This window comes from Triturus cristatus, chromosome 3_2, assembly GCF_964204655.1.
Source record: "Triturus cristatus chromosome 3_2, aTriCri1.1, whole genome shotgun sequence".
NCBI classification, from domain to species: domain Eukaryota; kingdom Metazoa; phylum Chordata; class Amphibia; order Caudata; family Salamandridae; genus Triturus; species Triturus cristatus.
The window spans coordinates 819,860,549-819,883,822 of record NC_140584.1 but is presented as its reverse complement, the minus strand read 5'-3'; the positions used below and the strand labels follow the sequence as shown (position 1 = coordinate 819,883,822).

The 23,274-nt window shown below is 45.0% G+C and overlaps 2 protein-coding genes across 4 annotated transcripts in view; one reads left to right on the top strand and one right to left on the bottom strand.

The window, feature by feature from the left end:
- The window catches only part of STRADB (STE20 related adaptor beta), a 390,751-nt gene that overhangs the window by 115,187 nt on the left and 252,290 nt on the right, over positions 1 to 23,274 (top strand). The window lies entirely within an intron of this gene.
- TRAK2 (trafficking kinesin protein 2) overlaps positions 1 to 23,274 on the bottom strand; it is a 376,229-nt gene that overhangs the window by 258,982 nt on the left and 93,973 nt on the right. For all 3 annotated transcript variants that reach the window (XM_085648987.1, XM_085648989.1, XM_085648988.1), the window contains exon 3: positions 19,249 to 19,443. In XM_085648987.1, coding sequence (XP_085505113.1) covers positions 19,249 to 19,443 — 195 coding nt within the window. The remainder of the gene's footprint in view (positions 1 to 19,248; positions 19,444 to 23,274) is intronic.

Sequence of the window (23,274 nt, the reverse complement as noted above, 5' to 3'; positions counted from 1 at the left end):
GCGGTTATAGCCGCTATGCCGCTCAACAAGGCACCAGGCCCCGACGGGCTGACGGCAGCCTTCTACAAGGAATACGTAGACCTACTGGTCCCGCGATTGCACAATGTTTTTGAGGAAGCGATGGAGGTTGGCATCCTCCCTACCTCGATGCGAGAGGCCCTCATCATTACGTTGCTTAAACCTGGCAAGAATCCTGTTACCCCGGACTCATATCGCCCACTCTCGCTAATTAATCTTGACGCCAAAATCTATGCGAAATTACTCGCTGACCGCCTGAAATTTATGCTGCCTCAGATAGCGTTGTCCGATCAGTCGGGCTTTGTGATGGGGCGGTCCACTTCCCACAATCTTAGAGTGCTGTTTGGGCTCCTGCATTATTTGGACCCCAAGGTACAAGCCGCGGCCGCATTGCTTGACGCCACTAAGGCGTTCGACTCACTAGAGTGGAAATTCCTGCGGGCGTTATTCACTCGCATGGGTTTCAGCCCCTCCTTTGCCAGGCGTATTGGAATACTCTATAATCACCCGACGGCTAGGGTGCGGGTTAATGGTCAGACGTCTGCCCCGATCCCCATAACCAGAGGGACTCGGCAGGGCTGCCCCTTGTCGCCTTTGCTGTTCGCTATCGCGACGGAGCCGCTGGCGGCTCGGCTGCGCCAACACCACACCCATCGCAGTATCGGCTTCACGTCGCGTGGCCTGCTGGTCTCTATGTACGCCGACGACATAACCGTATACATGATGAATCCATCGGAAAACTTCGACCCACTGATGCGTGACAAGGTATAGCGGCCTCACGGGTATCGATATCAACTGGTCGAAGTCGGCGATGTTCCCGCTGACGGACGGTACGAGTCAGTGCCACACGGAATTCCCGATTGACTGGGTCACTGATGAGATTAAATACCTGGGCATACGGTTTAGCCGATCGGTACAGGACATATGGCTGGCAAATTTTGGGGTGGCCGTGGAATGGCTGGAGTGCAAAGTGAAGCGCTGGAAGGCGCTGCCGCTATCTCTGATGGGCCGCATAGCAATTGCTAAAATGGTGGTCGTTCCCAAGTTTCTTTACTTATTCGTAAACATCCCCGTGCCACTCACTAAGTCGTTCTTTCGCCGGCTCCGCTCCGCCTTGATTGAACTGGTCTGGGCGGGTAAGCAGCCCAGAGTGGCCTGGAACCTCCTCACACTTCCCTTCCGTCAGGGGGGACTTGCGGCCCCGGACATGGAGCTATATGCGTACTGTGCTCAGGCCCAATACCTGCACTACTGGCAGCACCCTATTCCTTACCAGCCGCACGTGGCTATCGAGATGGATGTTGCGGCCCCCTGCCCCCTTCGTGCAGCGGTATATCAGAGATACAGACGCTCCAGAGACGACATTGATACTGTTGAAATGGTACGCTGGGCCTGGTCAAGCATTGCCAAACGTGCAGGCGCTGATGACTTATATGCGCCGAGTATGCCCCTCGCGGATAATCCACTATTGGGGCCATTGACGGACGCGGCAGTGGTGCGGCGGGCGCAGGCCTGCGGCCTGAAGGTGGCGGGAGACTTGTACCCGGACGATACCTTCCTTACAGTGCGGGACATGGCGGCAGCGCCGGAACCGACGGCCTCGGAGCTTCTTCTATACTATCAACTGCGGTCTGCCTGCAAGGGCAGGTACCCCATGTTTCCAGAGGCTCCGCCGACAATTGCGGCCTTGGAGGACGTACTTTCGAACTCCTCCGCGCGCAAACTGATCACACGGATCTATAGAGCTACTCAAAACACGGCTCCGGTTGTGCACACTGACTCTAGATCCGCGTGGGAACATGAAGCGGGTATATCCATTACCGAGAAGCAGTGGGAGTACTGTTGCTCCCAACTTGAAAACCTATCCCCTAATTATAGGCTGCGGTTGGTACATTTCAACTATCTGCACCGGACTTACCGTACGCCCATTCAATTGTGTAGGATGGGTCTGCGGGCTGATGCGCACTGTTGGAGATGCGGTGAGAAGGATGCCGCGTTCTATCACCTTGTATGGGTGTGCGGCCCCATACGCGACTTCTGGATTGCAGTCTTCAATACCGTGGGGCAGATCGTGGGGATGGAACTGGAGCCGGACCCACTTGTGGCCCTCTTGGGATTCGTTAGAAATGTGCCTAAGGCCTCACGTAGGCTTGTAGCCATTTTATTATTACTTGCTATGCGTCAGGTGGCGCTACACTGGAAGAAGGCGATGCCGCCAAACGTGAAGGCCTGGATAAGATCGGCGGTGTACTGTAGGGAGCAGCTGACCTCATACTGGGACCAGCTGCCGCAGCGCTCGCGGCCTGTAGATATCTGGCAGCCACTGGTGGATTGGTTGGCTAGTACGACAGCGTTGGAAGATGACCAAGCGGGCTGATCGTGGCTTAAATGACGTGGCGAGGTTGGAGTTCGACTGTGGTGTGCTATAAGTGGTGATCCGCCTGGCATAAGTGATCTGGGATATGGGGTTCGCTCTCTGAGGGGGTTTGTCTGTCGTTTGCTTTGTCTGGGCGGGCTGTGGGCGCAGCGTGAAGATGATTATGTCATTTCGATCATTTACTGTTTGCTTCCCTTCGACTCGGGCTCTCTATTAGTTTTGTTTTGTTTGTTCCATTGTAAAATGTTATATTGCTGTTTGAAAGTACGACCTCAAATGCTTGGGCGGAGTTCCGCCTTGTATACTAGCTGCCTGCCTCCGGGTTGTTGGCTGAATAGCGGTGTACTCTTCGATGGAACAATAAAGGTTTTGGAAAACAAAAAAAACAAAAAAAAAAACAAAAAAAAAAAAAAAACAGTTAGAACAGTGTCCATTCTCTGGAATTCTAAAAAAGCCGGGCGACATTTAATTAATTTAATTTCTTTGAGGAGTGGGATAATGAATTTCCTACGTGGTAAAATATAAAATTTACAGAAAAATAAAATATGAATGTCAGATTGGGACGAGGAGTCATCACACGGGCACATAGGCAAATTTCGCATCCATGAATTCATTTCTGGGAAGGACAAGAGTCTAAAAGCAATGTTTAATCTAAAACGAGTCAAAAGAAATCGATCATGATTTGACATCGGCAGAGTTAAGTATGGCTGTACTTTGTTGCCAATTAACAAGAGATGCGAGGTTACGGTCTTTTTCTTCATTTCCTCTCGCCTTCTCTTTTCATCGAGGTATTCCATACATAGCTTATTCAGCAATTTTCTGGATATATTGCCCATTGAGAGTGGGTCATCAAAATATTGTTGGCAGCCAATTTCAGCAAAGAAATGTTTGACATAATTTAGCCAATCAGATCTACCCACGTTATCCAATTTTAATACATCCTGCAATATAGCCCGGTTCATAACACACTCATTAGTTGTCCATACCCTATGCCACAAAAGGATGGGTTGTATTCTGATTAAATCTGATATATGAGGTTGTCCAAGTTCAGTATGGCAGATGTAGGTCGCAACACTTTGTGGTACTGCCAGGACATCCCTCAAAAACCTATTCTCGGCTATTTGAATTTTAACTATATTGGAATACCCCCAAAGACCCGAGCCATATAAGGCTACCGATGTACACGTGGCTTTATATATTGTTAACATTTCTTTTATCGTTTTCTTGCCCAGCTTTTTAACAAAGTTCTTTAAGGACATTATGGTTTTTAGGAACAAAAGAGTTCTGGCCTTTACAGCACTAGTCCACACCCCAGATTCATGGAATAAGATACCAAGATAAGGGAAAGTAGAGGTATATTCCAATGGGACATTATTTATAAACATTATTTTTATCTGCTTTCCAGGTCTAGTGCCACAATTCATAGAGAAGGTTTTGCTACAATTAATTTTTAAGTCTAGACTGGACATAAACTTCTCAAACGATATCATGTTTTGTAGGGCCAAGGGGGTGCGGGCCATTAGGACTGCGTCGTCCGCATACAAGAGTGCCGGTATAGACCTCTTCCCAACCCTAGGCATATCCCTGCACTCCTGCAGCAGGCGATGCTCAAGTCCATTAATGTATACCAAAAATAAGAAAGGGGCCAAAACGCACCCTTGGCGTACACCACGACCCACCCCAAATCTTCTGGTACATTGGCCCCCCCCTACCATAACGGACCGATGCTGTGGCTCCTGAGTACAATTCTCGCAGAAAGCAAATAATGGAATCTTCCACGCCCAACTCTCTCAGGATTGCCCATAGTTTAACATGTGACACACAGTCGAACGCCGACGTGAGATCAACAAACGTAAGATACAGACGTTCACCCTTTATCCTCGTGTACTTTGATTGCAAAATCATTAAATTTAAACATTGTTCGACAGTACCAATGCCCTTTTGAAATCCATACTGTAGGTCGCTCATTATCTCATTCTCCTCAGCCCAACTTTGTAGTCTTGCCAGGATGATTCTCCCAAGGATTTTTATAGATGAGTCTAGAAGGGAGATTGGTCTATAACATACACAGCTTTGTCTATCTCCCTACTTATATATAGGTACAATGACCGAAACGAACCAAGACGGGTTTAAGCCACTTGCCAGTGCCGCATTAAAAAGTTGTACCAGCATGGGTCCCCAGATCTCTATGTTTGCTTTGTACAAGTCTGCTGGGATCCCATCAGGCCCTGCGGCCTTACCACCCTTCATTGCTTTCAGACCCATCGTAACTTCCTTCAGGGTTATTACCAATTTTTCAGCCCCTGCACCTATATTGCCCCTTGTAACAGAATCTATAATGTGGCAGTCATCTTGAGACTTATAAAGATTTGAGAAATGCTCCACCCAGTCCTCCTCCGCAATTGTAATCTCTATGCGTGCTTTAGACTTGTCATAGAGGAACGGGGTGTTTACGGCCCTCCAGAATGCAGATGCATCCCTAAGCTGTGATGCTTCACATAGAACTTCTAGGGCCTCCTTTTTTATAGCATTTTTTCTATTTTTTAAAACCTCATTATATATTTTCCTACAGCCTCTTATTTCAATAAGATCTCGGGGTATCCTATGAATAGCATGTTTCAAATCAGGCAATGCCCTTGTACAGGCATTGTCAAACCAACTTTTGTTACCCTTTGCCCTATTCTTTACTTCAACCCATAGACTCTTCTTAATTGTGGAAGCTATTATATTAAAATGCTCAATTAACTTCTCATTGTTAGATTTTTCTTCCAGGCAGATATCAAAACTATTTGAGCAAACTTTCAACAATTTACCTAAAAACATTTCCGGGACAACCTTACCCCATTTTAAAGTGTACCCGTTCTGTCTCCCAAGGGTCACATCAGGAACTATGCACATTGAGGCCACATCCTTATGCCAATCGAAAAATGGGTTTTCAACCTCCATTAATTGAGGCAGATGGTCACTCAATGGCAGCTCCAAAATTTTTGTCTTGGTAATCTTATGGCTACAACTATTTGAGGCAATGATGAAGTCAATGGTAGACAGTACTCCTCTACCAATAAATGTAGGCACAAAGGTAGTAGGTTTTAGGGCTATTTCATTTGCATAACCCAAGTCAAACATGAACAATATATCATTTAATAGGTCCCCAGTTAGAGAATGATCAAAATGGGTTAGGTTTATTTCCTGCTCTATCATTAATCCACAAATACCCGGTTTACCCTTTGTGCAAAGTTGGCAATTCAAATCCCCCCCCCCCATAAAATCATTAATTCCCTGTCAGTTTTATCTGTTTCATGTTGTATGTCCTCCCTCAGCATTTTTAAGATGGTAGGTATTTCTTTCCTCTGGATATTGTTATAAAAATTTATAACAACCACATTAACTCCCTTCTTGTTGCTTAAGGTTATAAATTGATAAAAACTAGATTTTGGCGTAAACCAAGCCTGCTCAAAGTTGAGCTGGTTTGAGACAAACGTGATTAAGCCTCCCTTTGCTCTCCCGTATTGGCCCCCCCACAGCTGGAGTAAATAAACTTCTATAGCCACTTGTATACACTGGTTCAATAGACCAGGTTTCTTGGAGGGCCAAGATGTCATGACCATCTATAACAGTTTCCCAGGATGGATTTTTAATTGTCTCCCGTAATCCTGCCACATTCAAAAACAGGAGTGTACAGGTTTTCCTTAATTCATTTGCTCCAAAATCACATAAGGATGCTATACCCGACACCTTTTCAGATCACGGGCAGCTAGCTCCTCCATTATTTCCCCCCTCATTTAAGTCAAGGTTGCTCAAGATCTTGCAACTGTCCTTCCCAAAATCAGCATGAGTCACTCTTTGGGCGGATTGTACTCGTATGCTATCCTCATTACCATCCCAGGGCCTCTGTTCTTTTACATTCCCAGTAATTTTGTCAAGTGTGCCCACCTAGACCTGATATTTTGCTATAACAAGTATCCTTCTTGTGTCAATCCACATATTCAAGGCCTGAAAGAACATCAAACCGATTATGGGTTAATACGTTATAAGCGGGTAGAGCCATGCCTCTATTATCCCGCAAATAATTATTTCCATAATTAGGGCCTGGGGTGGAAGGATACATCTGCCTAGGGTGGGAATTCAATGTACTCTGTGGTTGCAAGAAAGGCGTCCAACTATATCCATGTTGGTTAAAAGCAGGCCTATTCGCAGTCTGCCTTCTTGCCTCCTGAATTATAGAATGTTGAGCTTGTGAGTATGGATAGAAATAACTAAGATAATGTGTAGAGATGGAATCACTACTACTTGAATCATACCAATCCCCAATATGCCTAACAGCTCTATGGTCTTTAAAATTTACAATGATTACATCCCCTATCTTGTCTTTAGGTCGTGACCCCACCCAGTTAGAACGCCTAACATTTAGGATTTCCCCATTTATGTAGGCAGGCAGGGGTCTATTATTACAAAGCCAGTGAATTACTTTATTCCTTAGGGATTGATAATCTTCCCTATTCCCAAAAGGGAGCTCGGGGACACCCGCCATGTCAATCGCATAAGGTGCAGCTTCTGGCGGTAAATCTACTGTTTTGTGTGATTGCCAATTTTTATTATTAAAATTCCCATCCTCACTATCCTTATTGACCGTATTTTGCGATGGTACTGTTTTTCCCTCTAAGATCAAATTACCCTCCGTTTGATCACCTACTTTACTTTGGAGTTGTACCTTAGAAGCAGGCTTCTTCTTCTTCAGCAAAGGGGGTGTCTGTACTTTGGTTGGGGGAGGACGAGTTTGCTTTAGTCCGACCTGATTAAATTTTGAAGAGGAGGTAGGACATGTTGGGGCTTGAGTTATTGCTGTCGTCATTTTTACGGGTATTTTACTGGGGTTTATATTAATTAACCCTTTCGCCAGGTCAGATAGTAGGAGTGTATTGGCTTCTACCTTTTTCTCAATCAGATCCAAGTGCGTATTAATCAACATCGTCTTTTCTAAAAGGGGCTGTAATGATAATTTCGCAAAGTTTTCAATTTTTTCCAATAGGCCACCCTCACTAATAGGACAGTGGGTTGCCTTTACGGGCACCGGGGGCGGGGGGGGGGGGGGGGAAGGGGGGGGAGTCAGTGGATCAGCCACATCCCTCAAAATTGAGGTTGAACTCTTCTTTGATCTTCCAGTACGCCACTTTTTTAATGGGCCACCCCCTCTTATTTTACTTTTAACCCTAGGTGATAACATATCATTTGAGTTTGAGGGAGATACAGGGGAGAATCTAGGGAGATATGACCCTTCATCATCATTGCTACTGTAGAAACTCGGCAAAGGCTCACAAGTGTTAACAGGCGTGCCTAACAGAGAATCATCAGTGCAAATACTAACCGGCACTTCTCCCTTATCCTCTGTATCTCCATTATTTAATAACCCAGTATGTTCTACTAAGATGTTAGTTGAATTTATCGTTGGCGAAGGCACAGTTCCTATTTGCCCCAAAGCAGAACTTTTTTCCGTTAGTGACTCCAGGAAAAAGCCCCTTTTATGATTGGATGTTCCCTAGAGTTGTCTGGGTGATCCTCATGCCTCTCATCATACACCTGGGCTATAGCCGTTACAACTTTCCTTGCGCTGGTAATGGGAATACTGGGCACAGGTGTATCCACCACTAAAAGAGGCGCCTCTTCATGGATTGATATGGAGGTCTCCTGTCCCAGGGATGCCCTTCTGTCGTTATTGATCTGATTTACCTTCCTAATCAGGTAATTATCCATTGTGCCCATCCCAGACGAAATATTATCACTTTTTCCTTTGGTCATCAGGGTAGCTTATTTCTACCAGCTATCTACAATAAAGACTACAGAATAGCTACACAAGTACTGTCCTATGACAGACCGCACCTTTTACCCACATACGTATTAAAATATAAATTCGCAGCTCGTAGCCTATGAGCATTCCCTGCGCAGGCAAGATCTCTGGCCCAGCCCAGGCTCCTCAGGCCTCTGAGGGCCACAGAGGGCCCGCCCTTTGCCCGGGCTTAGCACGGCGCCGACCACGCGCGGGTCCGCGACGCGGGGAGAAGAGCCGATTTTAAATCGCCTCCAGGCGCGGGAGGTGGTGACGCTGCTTCCGTTGTTGAACAGCCGGGGAGCCTGGGAATGGTAGTTTTCTCTCTCCCTCCCTCCTCACTGCGGCCGCGAGAGTCACAGGCGCGGCGGCGGGAGGGTAAAGGCAGCAGGAGTAGCAGCAATGGCGCCAAGCAGGGAAGACCAGAAGGTAAGCGCAGGTTCCAGCGGGGCAAAGAGGCAAACAAGCAAAGTGACACCAGAGTCTATTCTCGGTGGCCGTTTGTGGATGCGGTTAAACCATATACTCTTAAGTGCATTATAACCTCGCGGTTAATGCTAACTTTGGGATGGCTGCATCAAAACATGTCGTGTTTGGTGTCAAACGCTTTGGAATCATACCCCCACACCAGTAACTGGTGTGGGAGTAGGATGCCACCCTTCCAGAGGGATAGACATGTACCTACTGAGGAAACATGGTAGAATCCTGAAGAGCCCTGGCATCACAAAATGGATGCCACCAGTCAAAGACACTGGGCTGCCCTCCTGCTGATGACCCAAACTCGCAGTGGAGGAGGCCCAACAATAGGTATTCTGTCACAGGGAGGTGTGACCACCTCCCAGACAGGGTTTAGTGTATTGGGGGCGGGTGGGTGGGTGCACTCCTAGAGTGATTTGAAGTCCTGCACTGGGGGAGCAGTGCTCGTCTGCGCATATGCCAGCTCAAACCGGTTCAGGGGCTACTTGCCCCTGCTCTGGGGTGAAACTGGACAAAGGGAAGTGGGTGTAACCACCCACTCCCCTGACCCTCCCATAGGAGGGGTCATAGAGCTAGTCCCTCCCTTCCTTGTAGTATAAGTTAGGGAACCCTTGCCATTGCAAACTAGATATCCCTGGACAACGCTCTGAAGAAGAATCCTGGCCCTTCGACGTTCCACTACCTTTGGAAGACTGAAGAATCTCCCTTGGAGTCCAGGAGTGCTCCCCTGCTTGGCAGGCACCAAAACTTTGAATCAACGGTCGCAAACTTTCCCGCTCCCGCCGGAGTCCGAAGTCCCTGCAGCCCCGGAAGTGGATTTCCTGACTTCTCTAAGGCCATCGTGAGTCCCCAGAGAAGCTGAGGCAAGTGGACCCCACGAGTGACGAGGAACACCAATACCCGGGTACCGTGCACTATTGTTGAGTGCAACCCCTTCACAACATTCTACGAACTTGTGCATTGGACCACGTGTGGTCCAAGCCTCCAGCAGGATTTCCTCTGAAAATCAAAGGCCTACCTCGTCCCGAGTGACCGTGGGCACATGTAGAGTGAATCCTCCCGAGGAGTCTTTGCGATCCCTTGCCGGTCAGCTTGTGGGTCCCCTGAAGACTTTTCTACAGAACCAAAGGGCTGCCCTGGTTGCTCCAGGCCTGCCCTGACTTACCCTCGCTGGGTGACCCTCAGACCTTGCTGGTCTGCACCGCTGACTTTTTACACTTTCCACGAGACTTGCTGTTGCCAAGGCTTGTTGGCTCCAATCCGGTTGCCGACACCTCAGTAAGCTGCAGACGTCGTGGGACAAGCCGAATCCAGCTCCTGGTCATAGTCGACGCCTCCTGGACCTCGTGGCTGAAGAGTCAAGACAACGTGATCACCTGAAATCACCCGACCACTGTGGGCATCCATCTTCCTGGGCCCGGGTCACTGGCAAGTGACTTGGAACACTCGCTCCTCCTCTTTCAGGTCTTCTTTCTTCTGAATCCAGCCTTGGATTCCACCGGACACTTCTCCTGTCTTCACAAGCAGCAAGTCTTCTTTGGTTCCCACTGAAAACAACGCGCGACCCGACACCAAAAGACAACTATGCACCTGGCTTTCCTGGGTGAGGTAACTCGTGCACTACGGTGCTCCTGTGTGTGTTGGCTCTAGAACTACTTACCCTGTAAGTGACTTGCTTGTAGACTCTCCCGAAGTATCCTAAAACTTTAAAATTCCAACCGCGACTTGCTCCATTGAAGTCTATTGGGATCCGCGGCTGTGTTCTCACACTGCATGAGTCACCCATGGGTCATTTACTTACCTGCCTTGGGTGGATTAGTGAGACCCCAGCGCTTCTGAAGGCCCTAGGCCTTCTCCCTTCTCAAGTCGTTCTTCTTATACCTCTTTTTTAGTATATGGTCTGGTACGCCCATAGGGCCACAGCCATATAAGTGCTTAACTTGTTGTGAAACGTTGATTTGTGCATATGTTCCCGACTTCTAATCTCATAAAGAGATTAGTAGAGTGTGTTAGAAATAAATACATATATATTTTATATATATACCTGTGTGGTGTCCTTTCATTTGGTAATTCAACAGATTATAAGGTAAAACAAGCTGCTTTACATTCCTCTAAAGACTTAGCCTGAAGGCTGCTCTCCACGGGTACCACTAGGATAGCTTTCTTTAAAAGGTTGTCTTAAACCTATCTACCATAAGAGTCAAATTGGACTGGTGCATGGTGGCCACTTTGACTAGTGAAAAGAAGAAAAGAAAAAAAAGAAACCATCAATAGGGTCTGAGGGAAAACATTAAAGACCTAGACGGATTTCAATCCCCCTATTCTTAACAATAAACAACCAGTAAAATCCGAAGTCTATACTTGGCAACTAAAGATACAATTCAAAAAGTTGCCGCATAGTATTTGCTCTGAAAGTGAAAAAGACAAAGGGTAGAGGTCAAAAGTGTAAAACAAAAAAGTCAATAAGAAAAAGAGCTCAATAGGGATTATTAGCATCCCATCATTACACTATCAAGTGCCCAGTGTCATCATCTGGGATACCAAACAACTCTTCTAAAACCCTCTTTAATCACAGAGGAAATGTGAATGAGTTGTATCCTCTTATCAAGTTCTTATCAGAGGAAAAGAGGAGAAATCTTTCTGAAAAAGTACAGTGCAAATAAAGAAATTGTGATTTAAAATAGGATAAGCAAATAAAGGACAGAAAGTAATCTACTTCTTGCTTGTATAGTTGAATTGCATTCCTACAAAAAAGCAGTGCGTGAAAAAAAGAGAGGGAAAAGCAGTTGCAACCAATCACTGCTCGTATCTCTGGTCGACATGTTTCAGCCTTCGGGATAATTCTCCCTGGCTTTCTTCAGGACCTCAATTAACAAAGCTTCTATATTCAGGCTTTGCAAAAAATGATGGGTTACTACTGTACCCTCAATAGCTGTCTTCAACTTCTCAGTGTATGCTTGATATATTCAACATCAATGAGGAAAAGGCCTCACCTCGCTCGGCACCAGCTCAAGTCAAGAGAAAGGCCCCGCTCTGTCCGTCGGTACCTCCGACTGGAACCTGTGCTGGGATGGAGGTTTTTACTGGTTGTTTATCACTTTGACTAGTGACCAGCATATACCAGGTCAACTTCTCACAGTGAGTATACACAATAGTAACTCTACACTCTCCTACATATCTTCACTACATGCTAAGCTTAAGCGAAGCTACAAGTCTGCCGCTGAAAGACTGCACTCCCTCACTTCTTCCCAGGTTAACCAGATTACCATGTGCTACACCCGCCATGTACAACAAACTAAGTAAGCAAAAGCGACACACATGCCACAATAATGGTAAACCTATTGGAAAAACTTCTGATGGCAGCTTTGTTTCGAAACTCTGTGGATTCTTTGTCACTCACGCCCTCTAGTGTATTATTTCGGTTTTGCCACTCAAAAGCAGCTAATATCTGGAGCTAACTCACTCAAAGAAATAAGATAGGAACAGGAGCATTTCACGCACTCCCATATCAATAACTCCAGAAAAACATTTTATTGGGTCCATACTCCTCGCACGTTTTATTTGGACAAATAATTAAATACTAAACTTTAAAAACAATTGACTCATTTAATTGTAATTAAAAAAAAATTTAAAAAAAATATATAAAAAATGTACTGTAGTGTAGTTTTAGTCCATCAAGTCCCAGGCTGGCCAATATGCCTCGACATCCCCCTCCCCCACCACCCCTCACCCCCAATTGACCAAAGAATACAATTCAATTTGCTGTGCATTATCAAAGACCTGGTAGGTGAGAGGGTTGGTGAGGAATCTTCAGTTACATAGGAGTAAACACCAGAAAGATTGTTACCAAGGGTAAGTAACTTGTTTTCAATTCAAACAAAAATGTAAAGAAGGAACCAGAAACAGTGAATTACCTTACTTATGCAGTCTTTGACTTAAAATGGTCAAATATCCAGAAAGAAAGTTACCAAAAAGGTAAGTAACTTGCTCTTCTGATGGATAATTCTAAGCACAGATTCCTCACCTTGCGAATATTAAAGCAGTACCTCCCAAGGTGGTGGGTCAGCGAACGGTCTCAGACCAAAAGGTTATGCAGGACCTAGAGAGCAAATTCCTCTCTTAACAGATAGGACTATCAAGACAGTAGTTATGTGAACATATGAACTGTCGCCCAATTAGCCACCTGAAAAACGTCCAGGGTAAGCACTTTGCGTGCCAAAGCTGTGGTTGCAGATTTGGCTCTGATGAAATGAGCTCATAAAGCTTCTGAGGGCTGCTAAGACAGTTTGTAGCAGATCTTAATGCAGAGAACAATTCATCGGGAGATGGTTCGATTTTGCGCTGCTTTCCCATCTTCATTCAGGAGAAACCTACAAAGAGCTAATCATCCATCCGATGTTTGATGCAATCTGAATAAAAGGTTAATGTTAGATTAGGGTCCAACCAAGAAAGCATCTCTTCCTCCTCAGAGGGACAAGGTGAAACAAAAAATGCCGAAGAGGGATAGCCTGCCTGACATGAAATAGTTTGACCATTTTTGAAGAAAGGAAGCTTGTGTCCTCAACACCAACTTATCAGGGAAGAATGCTGTGAAAGGTGGGTTGGCAAAAAGAGCCTGCAGTTCGCTCCCATGCCTAGCCAGTGTTATGGTGATGACAAAGACTATTTTTGATATCAAAAGTCTAAAGATACCACTGTGCAGCAACTCAATAGGGGTGTACATCAAAAAACGAGTGACCTAAGTTAAAATGCCACTGTGGTATCACAAAATGTTTTGAAAAATCTCATCCAAACAGGTTATTTAAATAAAAAGGAAGATTTGGCAACCACAAAATAGCTGAAAGAGCACGCAAATAGCCTTTAACAGTGCCCAAAGCAAGTGCTTGCTGGGACAGGGACAAAACATGCAGTAAAACATCAAACAGCCTGACTTGTAGTGGGTCAATGCAACACCAAGCCACAATTTCATCCCAACGACTGGCGTACGCCTATTTAGTGGAGGGATGTTCATTGCAAAGCGGACATCAATGACATCATAAGGAAGGTTGAAGGAGGTTAACTGCTGCTGCTCAATCTCCAAGCATGGAGATTCAAATTGTGCAGGCCCGTGAAAGAAGATCGTCCCGAAATGGCAGCTTGATTTCATGCCCAGGAGTATCGGGTACCACACTTTTGGTCCAAAACAGTGTCACGAGGGTGACTTGAACTCTGTTGTTCCTGATCTTTTCCAGAACTCGGTCAGAAGAGTTAGTGGCAGGAAGCATACAGGAGTTCTGACCTCCACTCTAGATGGAAGGCAATTCTGATAGAGAACAGCCTTGGAAAACCCCAATGCACTAAAGGGCGGACAGACATGCGTTCTTAGCACTGGCGAAAGATCAAGACAGGATTCTCCCTATTGCTGGACTCCCTATGATACCTCTGGGTGCAACAGTTTTTCCTGATCCCCCAAGCGTCTGCAGCGGAGTTAGTCTGCCTTGATGTTTAGAAACCCTGCCAGGTGGTTGATCACCTGAGAAATTCCTTGGGGGCCCGACACTTCCAGAAACTCGAAATTTTGGATACAATCCAGGAGATTCCCCTGATGTTGTGCCCATGGAGATTTGAGATCCTACTGCAAAGCCTGTATGTGCCACCTGGTTAGCTTGTCCAACAGAATGCAAAAGACCAACAATACCAGAAGCATCCGAGTCATCCGGGTGGAATGCAGAAACTGTACTGAACACAGAATAGGTCCGATGAACAGGTGCTTTTGTGAAGGAGCAGGTGTGACAATTGAAAATGCTTCTGGCCCACTCTAAACCACAGGTAGTGCCTGTGGGTCTGCAGGACGAGGCTATGGAAATAAGCGTCTGCAAATTCAACGCTACCATCCAGCGTCCGTGGACTACACCAGACAGGATCTGGGCTAGCATAAGCATCTTGAATTTGTCCTTTTGCAGAGCGGCGTTGAAAGGGTGAAGAGCCAAAATAGGGGGAAGGCTAACACCCTGTTTCAGCACGAGGAAGTAGAGGGACTACCACACCGCTCCTACTTTCGACGCAGGAACCCTCTCTAGTCCCTTTGGCCAAAACGGTCTGCAATTCCTGTTGCCAGATGGACAGATTGGCCTCAGTCAGCCACCATGGGTGGTGGATGGTGTGGCGGTGTAGAATGAAATAAGAGGCTGTAGCCTCAATGTACAATTTAGAGGACCCTGGAGAAGTGATGGCCTGCCACCCCTGGAGGAAATATTGAATCATGCCTCTGATAGAGTGGCTGTTTGCTGGCGAGGACATACTAAAGCAGTTATGCAGCAGTTGTAGAGGAGGGGGACTGAGCTGCAAATTGTTCCGGTTGTGGTCCCTGTGTGTTATCTTTGAGAATGGCAGCCTCGCCATGAAATGGCTAAAAGGCCAGCGGGTCTGCCTTTGGCAAAACTGAAAGTTTGACTGGAGCTACGAAGAGGGTGAAATTGTTGGCAGAAATGTCTGGTGGGAGCACAAAGACCCAATGAGTGTCATATGGCCTTTCTCTCCTTAAACCGTTCCAGAACCTAATCCACGTATTTGCCGAAAAAGGCGAGAGCTGTCAAAAGGCATGTCAATAAGGGATGTTTGGATATTCCCAGAGAACATTAACAGGTGGACCTGAACATGTTTTTTTCCAAGTGCCCAAAACGACATCCGCAAGGACCTCAGTATATGTTTTAAGTAGAAATTGTGCCAATGTTAGTCAGGTCACAGTAGACCTGGACTTAGATGCAATTTGAGGCTTAGCACAATGGAGTGCCAGTCAGATACATCAACCAGGTTCGTCCTGGTCAAAGATTTTACCTTCTGACTTCCACCAAAGGAGTACATTTTAAGTCCCCACTACCTCAGGAAAGACACTTGGAGATGATTCACAGGGTGTCAGGCAGAGGCTAACAGCAAAGTTAAGTCCAAGTCAACCCTATTCACTTCTTCAGTAGTTCCTGTTTGTCTTGCTACGAACAAGTCCAACATATTGTGTCAAAGCATTTTCAAGATGGCGAACATCTTAAGCCACATCAAACGTGGGCTCTGAGCATGTCTGTGTTGGAAGTATACTATGGTAATCTTAATTTCCTCCTACATCTAACACTAAAGTCAAGTTTGGTGCAGGTACTGTACCCATCATACACCTAGACGCAGAGTCTAGTAGGACAAAATCTTGGTCCTTCAGCTACCAGATTTGGATACACATGAATTAACTTGCCATCTTGCCCTTTCAAGTGTGACCAAATGTTATACGTGACTCAACAGACCCGTCAAGCAAGATTTGACACTTTGTCAAAAGGAGGCCCACAGCCCCTCACCCTACATATTCGGCGGAACTCAGAAGAGTCAACTCTCCTCATTCAGGTCAGACTATTGTTTGCGTCTGGTGGGAGGGCATTTCACACCTTTATTACGCCTATTCAAGGGTAACCACTGGCTAGGAGAACTGGGGGAACTAATGCAAATTACCCTCCAGGAACTTCAGGCAGGGAAAAGGTAATTTTCTCAAAGTTGCTTTTCCTTGATAGTTATTAAACCTTTGACTTCACCATTGAATTGGATTTTTAATCAATCTTAAGAGTAGTCTCACTATTTTTCTAGCAGGTCCCATTCTGGAGATACAGTATTAGTTTTTTAATCTGAACTCCAATTTTCTACATGGGACAGCTTAGCTTGCCACAGTGAAAATTGCTTGTTGTTCTTGATCACTGAAGGGACATGGCAATAATAATTGTCTACATGCCCCACTTTTAAATATCATGCACCCTACCTTGTGCGCTATATGGCCTACATATGGGTGAATAGTTAATAAGTAAAATGGAGGTTTTCTTCTGACAAAAAGGGTTGGGTGCAGGTTTAAAACTGCAGCAGTCAGACTACAATGGAAGATTTGAAGTCATGTTTGCGCTCCCACTGCAGTGGATGGCATAAATGGTGCTGCAGTCCACTGGTTGTATTTAACACCCAGGCCCTGTGTACACCTTGTAACATATACTACTGACTTTTAGTTAAGTTAATTACACCAATCGGGAATAAGCCAATTTGGCCATACTTAAAGCAGGAGCACAGGCGCTTTGTGAACTTTACCTCTGGTAACAAGCCAAAATATAGCATTCAGCAAAAAGTGAAAAATCTGTGTTAACCACACAGATAAGTCGGCATCTATACCTGTCTGACTTATTTATCGGTCAGTGGCCATCTAAAACTTGAAGCAGCTTCTTAAGGTGCCAGGTGGAGCTGTACAAAAATCCACAATATATAGGACTACTACAAAATATGCCACTCTTTTAACCTCTTTCTCTCAACATGAGACTATTTATTTCTTAGAGAAATTACAAAGTAGCTATTAAGTGCATAAAAAAATGGGTAATAGTGCCATAACAGAATTACTTACTAAAAGTATCCACTGCAATGGAGGTCTAAATGATTTTTTTTTAAATGGCAAATGTTTGGAAACTGAGGGAATATGCACTGTTGAGTGATCCACAGATATGTACTTACTTTTAAAAGTCTAAAATCATGGCATATCCAAGGCTTCTGAACTTAGTCACCGACTACCAAGGCAATGGGAGAGGTCATCCTCGGTCTATGTTTAGTGAATGTTGTGGCTACGTTATGCCTACCAATCAAACGTTTCATGTTCTTGGCAAAGAAAAAAAAAAAATCATCAGTGGACACCTAGATCCAATCATATAGTCTGCACTAAAATAAAATATTCTAGCTCGCCCTCCTGGCGGCGCTGTAAATATTTATTAGCTAAAGCAATTTTTGTTTGCATTTAATGGACATTCCAGCAGTTAAACACAAACGTCAACATTTATTGGAAATGCAAGGTAACTAAATTCAATTAAAGCCTCAATATTTTCAGCTCTACATACCATCTCATGTGGTCAAGTGATCTCTCTCAAAAATATTTGTCTTAAGAGTTTATAGCCAATGATCACAATGAGAGATGGTGTCCACCAAAGCCATTCCCTAATCATCCTATTTGTACCCCAGTCCTCTAGTATCTTTATCATAAAGGTTAAAAAAAGAAAAAAAAAAACTATGACAGCTAATTTAAAGATACATCATTTAGAAAAGGAGTTAAAACACAGAGTATTGTAACCCTGAATACACAGATTTTCCATCTTTTGGCTGGCTATTCCACATTATCCATTAGTGGAATTTTCCGCCTTTTATAATACAGAGTTTGGCTGCAGTGACAGCACACAGAGGCCACTTCCATATTATCCAGTACACAACTTTAAAACTACTCAAGACTGATTGCATTACCTGACATGTTTGGTGACGCATAGCACAAGGTGCTAGAAAATGACATTCAAAGCATTACACAACAAATTCACACGGGTTAGATCTCCTTGAAATGAATCAGATTACTTCAGAAATACCTCTGACCTTAGCAAGCAAAAGGAACAAATGATGAATGGAATGCTGAACAAACATCTGGGTTAAATCCATCCTTTTTTGCTCACCACACCTCCCCAGTTTGGACCCAGCCATTTGCAAATCAGTCTTGACCCTGTTCCTCATGGGAACATTCCAACTGGAACTGCCAAGCAAGGTCCTTCCTGGACCGGAAACAAGCATCCTGTCCATCAATTGTTCTTTTTGCATTTGTCAGCCCGAGTGGGACGGGTATGCCCAGACATGAGTCCCGTGCTCTCCATGCCACTGGAGTCAAGCTAGCCTGGCTGATGAGGGGTGAAACCCCGAAACCGGTCCTGGAATACTTGTTCCAGTCCTGGAAAGACCTGGCCTTGCAGTTCGAGTTGGACTGTTCCCATGGGGAACAGGGTCAAAACTGATTTGCATATGGCTGGGTTTAAACTGGAATGGCATGGGGAGCGGAAAAACAATGGATTTAGGCACAGGTCTCTGTACTGGGGTGAATGTTTGACATTGTTCAGCATTCTGCCCATCAACTGTTCTTTTTGCACTTAGCAAGCAAGGAGCACCCACAAGGATAAGTGCCCAATATCATAGAAGAAAAAAAAGGTACAAGCAAAAAAAAGGCAACGCAACTCAGATGGAAACGCAACTCAGCTAATGGGCACAGCCTCGGAATAACATACCTTAGGAGCTCACTAGCAGGACTTTTAGCAGCATGCCTTCATTTCTTAAAAACTACTGGTAGGGTTCCCAAAAGTAGGATAAAAAAAATTGGGATGATGAAACTAATAAAAACAGACTATTCCTATTCCAAGCTACCAATGCGCTAAAGCCTTATTTGTGTTGAAGTACCTTGGAACATGCATCTACATATCGTCCTTAAGGATTTTTAAGGATGTTTCGGGTATTCCGGTCCCTTACTAGTGAAGCAAGAGACCTTAGAAGGTAGCCTTTCTTTCATGCAACCTATTACGTTGGTGCCTTCAACAGTGCCAATCTTGGAATAATTATATATGTTATGAACAAACTGGACAGCTTCCTATGCAATAAGATTAATGTGTGTAAAGCCTCCTATGCAATAAGAATGTGTCCCAAGAACACTACACTTCGATACTAGCTTAGAGAGTAAAAAGAATCCATGTCAGTCATTGATACTCACTCATGTAACGGAAGGTCTCCTCGGCAAGGACAGGTGAAATGCTACCGACGGCATGGTTCTTTTGGGAAGGTGATTGGATCCAGTCTTGGTGATCATAGAGAAAAAGGGAATCCACACGCAGCTTGTACTGAGGCAGCTGATCTTCCAGCAAACTCACCAACTCCACCTCAGGCAGATTTTCATTAGCACACACATCTAGACAAAGTAAGCGTAAAAATAACACAGAGAATAATCACAAATCAATTGCACACAGATCTGAACAAATTCTGGTTATTAGTGGAGAACATTAACTGGCCTCTGCACAATCTCTAATGTCACCAGTCAGTTGATGTAACTTGGACTCATTTGACAGAAGCGGGGAAACAGCCTTTTATTTCTAAGCAATCTAATTTCCTAAATATGGAGACTACATGCCTGAAACTAAATCAGAATAAAGTGGTATTGAGGATGGAGTTTGAGACGGACTCACTTCATATGAGTGGAGCATGAGATGCCATTAAGTGTAGGTATTTGTCATCACCTGTGACCTACCTATGCAAGGTTAGGTTCATCTTTGGACGCAGTGAGAATGAGTGCACTCAGATAGCTGTGATGTTTGAGATTGTGACTGTGAGGGTATTATTGTTTTTTTAGGTCTCTTCTAGCGACGCAGCGAAAATCGCTGTCGCTAGCGAGATCTATTTTGTGGACTTTAGTTTGTAAGGTGGACAGGACATGTGCACGCGTAGGAGAAGACAGGACATGTGCACGCGTAGGGCTCGCGACATTCTCAACTCCTGCTCGCACCATACACGTGCACATCTCACGGCGCCCGGACAGCCCATGTGCACGCTCACGGCGTCTTTCAGACAGCCGATGTGCACGCTTATGGTGTGTCCTTCAGCATGCGCCTAACAGACATGTCTCACCAGGGCTCAGCAAGTAGACAAAATTGCCCCCATGATGGAGCGGGCTGCTCTCTGGCGGGTCCGCTAAAAGAATGGGCGCCGGCAATGCACCCAGCCAAGCCCTCACTCACCGGCTGGTTCAGGACTCCGGCGTCTCTCCTCAGTCTGCAGGTTCCCTGACCGTCTCCTCGGCACGCCGCCGGGCTCTCCTCACCACTCGGGAGCCCCGTCTTGCCTCTGGTGCCATGCAGTCTGCCTCGCTCTTCGCTCTGTCCCTCTGATGGGGCCGGGACTTCAGCATGGAACCTGCAGGGTTCCAGACGTCCTCTCCGGCGGTTCCTTTCGGTTTCTTTGGCAGGCCCCGCCCACGTCCCAACAAAGGCTGCCTGACTTCTGATTTCGCTGCCATCTGCACCGGAGACAGGAGTGCGCCCCGCGATGTCGCCTCAGTTGTTCAGCTTGCCTAAGGCACGGACGCACTTCACGGTAAGCTGTTAACGTTACAGGGGCTCTGAAGGATTCTAGTGTTGTCTGGGAGGGAGGGAGGGAGTGGGGGATGTTAGAGCATTCATTGGAGCGTAAGGACAGAGACCATTTACCAATCAACCTGACGGAATACACTGCAACTGACGAAAAATTTAATTTGCAGCTATGTCTATTTCCATCAACGAGGTTATGAGGTTCAGCTTCAGCCAGGTCTTTTATTTTAGCCAATAACACTTGGCATGCTGGGAAATGTAGTCGATTTAAATGTGATCCAAGAGTGCTGTTACTTTAGGATTACCGTGCAGCGCAATTTTGAAAAACATCCGTTGAACCACCCTTGAGAGGCAATAGGGCACTAATGGCAATGGGAGGTTACAGAGTAGCCCTATATGGTAAAACAAGCATTTGTAATGCAATTGGTCTCACATTTGCGAGAGTTTGAGCTATTATTGTAAATGACAATGCCTTTTATTTATGATATAAAAACCTGCCTATGTGCTAAAAGTACAAAGTGGGCGTTTACGCACCACTTGTAGGTTTTCAAAACACAAATAAAAGACATTGTCATTTACAATGCCAATAGCTCAAACTCTCGCAAATGCGAGACCTATTGCATTGCAAATGCTTGTGCTATCATGCGTTTGCCTCAGAAACATCTATGTCCGGATGTATGGTTTACAGGACAGCTTTATATAAAAAGTTATTTCTAAGCATAACAAGTCTCCAACTGATGCAAAACGCACTGTTTTGGACAACGAGTCTCCACATAAGCTTTAACAATTAAAGGTACTGCCATAAACGTCTTTAATACTTTGTAGAAATTGAAGCCTACAAATTGGTAGTCTTGATTGGTGCAAAGATACCCGATGTCTAGAGCAGTGGTTATTAATCTGAGGTCCGGGGACACCTGGGGGTCTTCATCTGCTTAGAAAATTAAATAATGTTAACAGATTAAGAAGGTGTATGTAAATAATGAATTAAAATATAAAAATGATTATTATTTTTTTTAAATGTGGAGGAATTTTACATTCGATGATCCAAATCAAGCTGCTATCTTCAACAGTGAACGTCCATAACAGAATATACTATGGACAATGGAAGGCCTAAATGAAATTCAGAAAAGCTCCAACATTCCCATTTAAACTTTGATTTTGTAATATTGGTTTTTAAATTAAAAAAATATTTCATCATTTCTATTTGTTTGATGAATGCTTGTTTAAATATTTTTATGTATTGTTTTGCAGTTCCCTAGATCTCAATAATGGTTCAGTAGTGGTCCCTGGACACCAGTAAGGATTACATGGGGTCCACAGAGGCCAAAAGGTTTAGAACCACAGGTCTAGAGTATTAGAACCGTGGAGGGTGTGTGCTTCACTAATTTAAGATTACTGACTGAGAGGTCACAGATTCTAGAGCAAAGCGCTGCAGGTGTGACACTCACTGCCAAGCCACAGTGTCCTTTTCTTCTGTTAATCCTTGTCAACCCCTTCTTTACCTTCCCATCTCCTAACGCATCTACTGAGGACCAATAGGCAGGGCTGCAAAAGGGTGGGAAAAAGTGGGACGGTTTTGACTAGACACTTCACAGGAAGCAGCTCACTCTTGCAAATATGTTTTCATGCTGGCTCTTTCTCTCTCCCAATCTAACAACCAATATATTCAAGATTTTTGGCTAGTTTAGTTGAAAACTGCGGGCTGCCAGCACTCCTGGCATCAGTCGAAGTAATCAGTCGCTTGCGCTGACGTTTGAATCATTAAAATCAAAGCCAGACAAAGGGCTCCTCCTCCTTCAGCTGGCTTTTTAAGCATCACAAGGCTGTGGACGTCATTTATAGCATGATGTACACAAAACTAACATACAGAAACACCCTCCTCATCAAAGCACACACTTTTATTCATACAATGCATAACAAGCCATGATTGTAACTGAGCATAAAAAGGCACCTTTAGAGTGGGTGCTTAAGCCTTAACAGCACATGTCAGAAGAGGGTTTAAGAAGGTTGCAACCTACAACAGGATACCTGCAACTCTACATGTATAATGGAAAAATAAACTGCAAGAGTCAGAAAGTGAATAACAGAACAGGGTAACTTGCCGCCTCTTACTTGGGAGTATCCAACTTTGGCACACTTCCCCATTTTTTAACCGGTGTCTTCCCTTTGCTTAAAATGCTACAGAAATCTCAAGCTAGCTCATGTCAGACATGGAAGCTGATCATTGTTTTATCTGTACATTCTAATACTTTTGTAAAGGCAAGAACACAGAAATGGGGCTAGAACAAACTACTCACATCTGTGTACGACTTCTCCTTACCTTGCTTCTGTCTGTACTGCCTTTGCTGGGTTTGTATGTTTTTGTCCTGTTGGGTTTGTAAGTAAACCTTGCTCTGCTGCTACCTGTAGTGTACCAGCTGGGTTTTTAAGAGAAGTTTGTGCTGCTGTATGTTTTGTTCCTGCTGGGTCTGTAAGTCAACCTTGTATTGCTTCTGCCTGTACTATACTTATGTGGAATTGTAAGTGAAGCTTTCACTGCTGCTACATAAACTGTACCAGCTGTGGCTGTAAGTGAAGCTTGCACTGCTGTTGCCTGTACTGTACCCGTTTGGGATTGCAAGTGAAGATCCACTGCTGCTTTATGAACTATACCAGCTGAG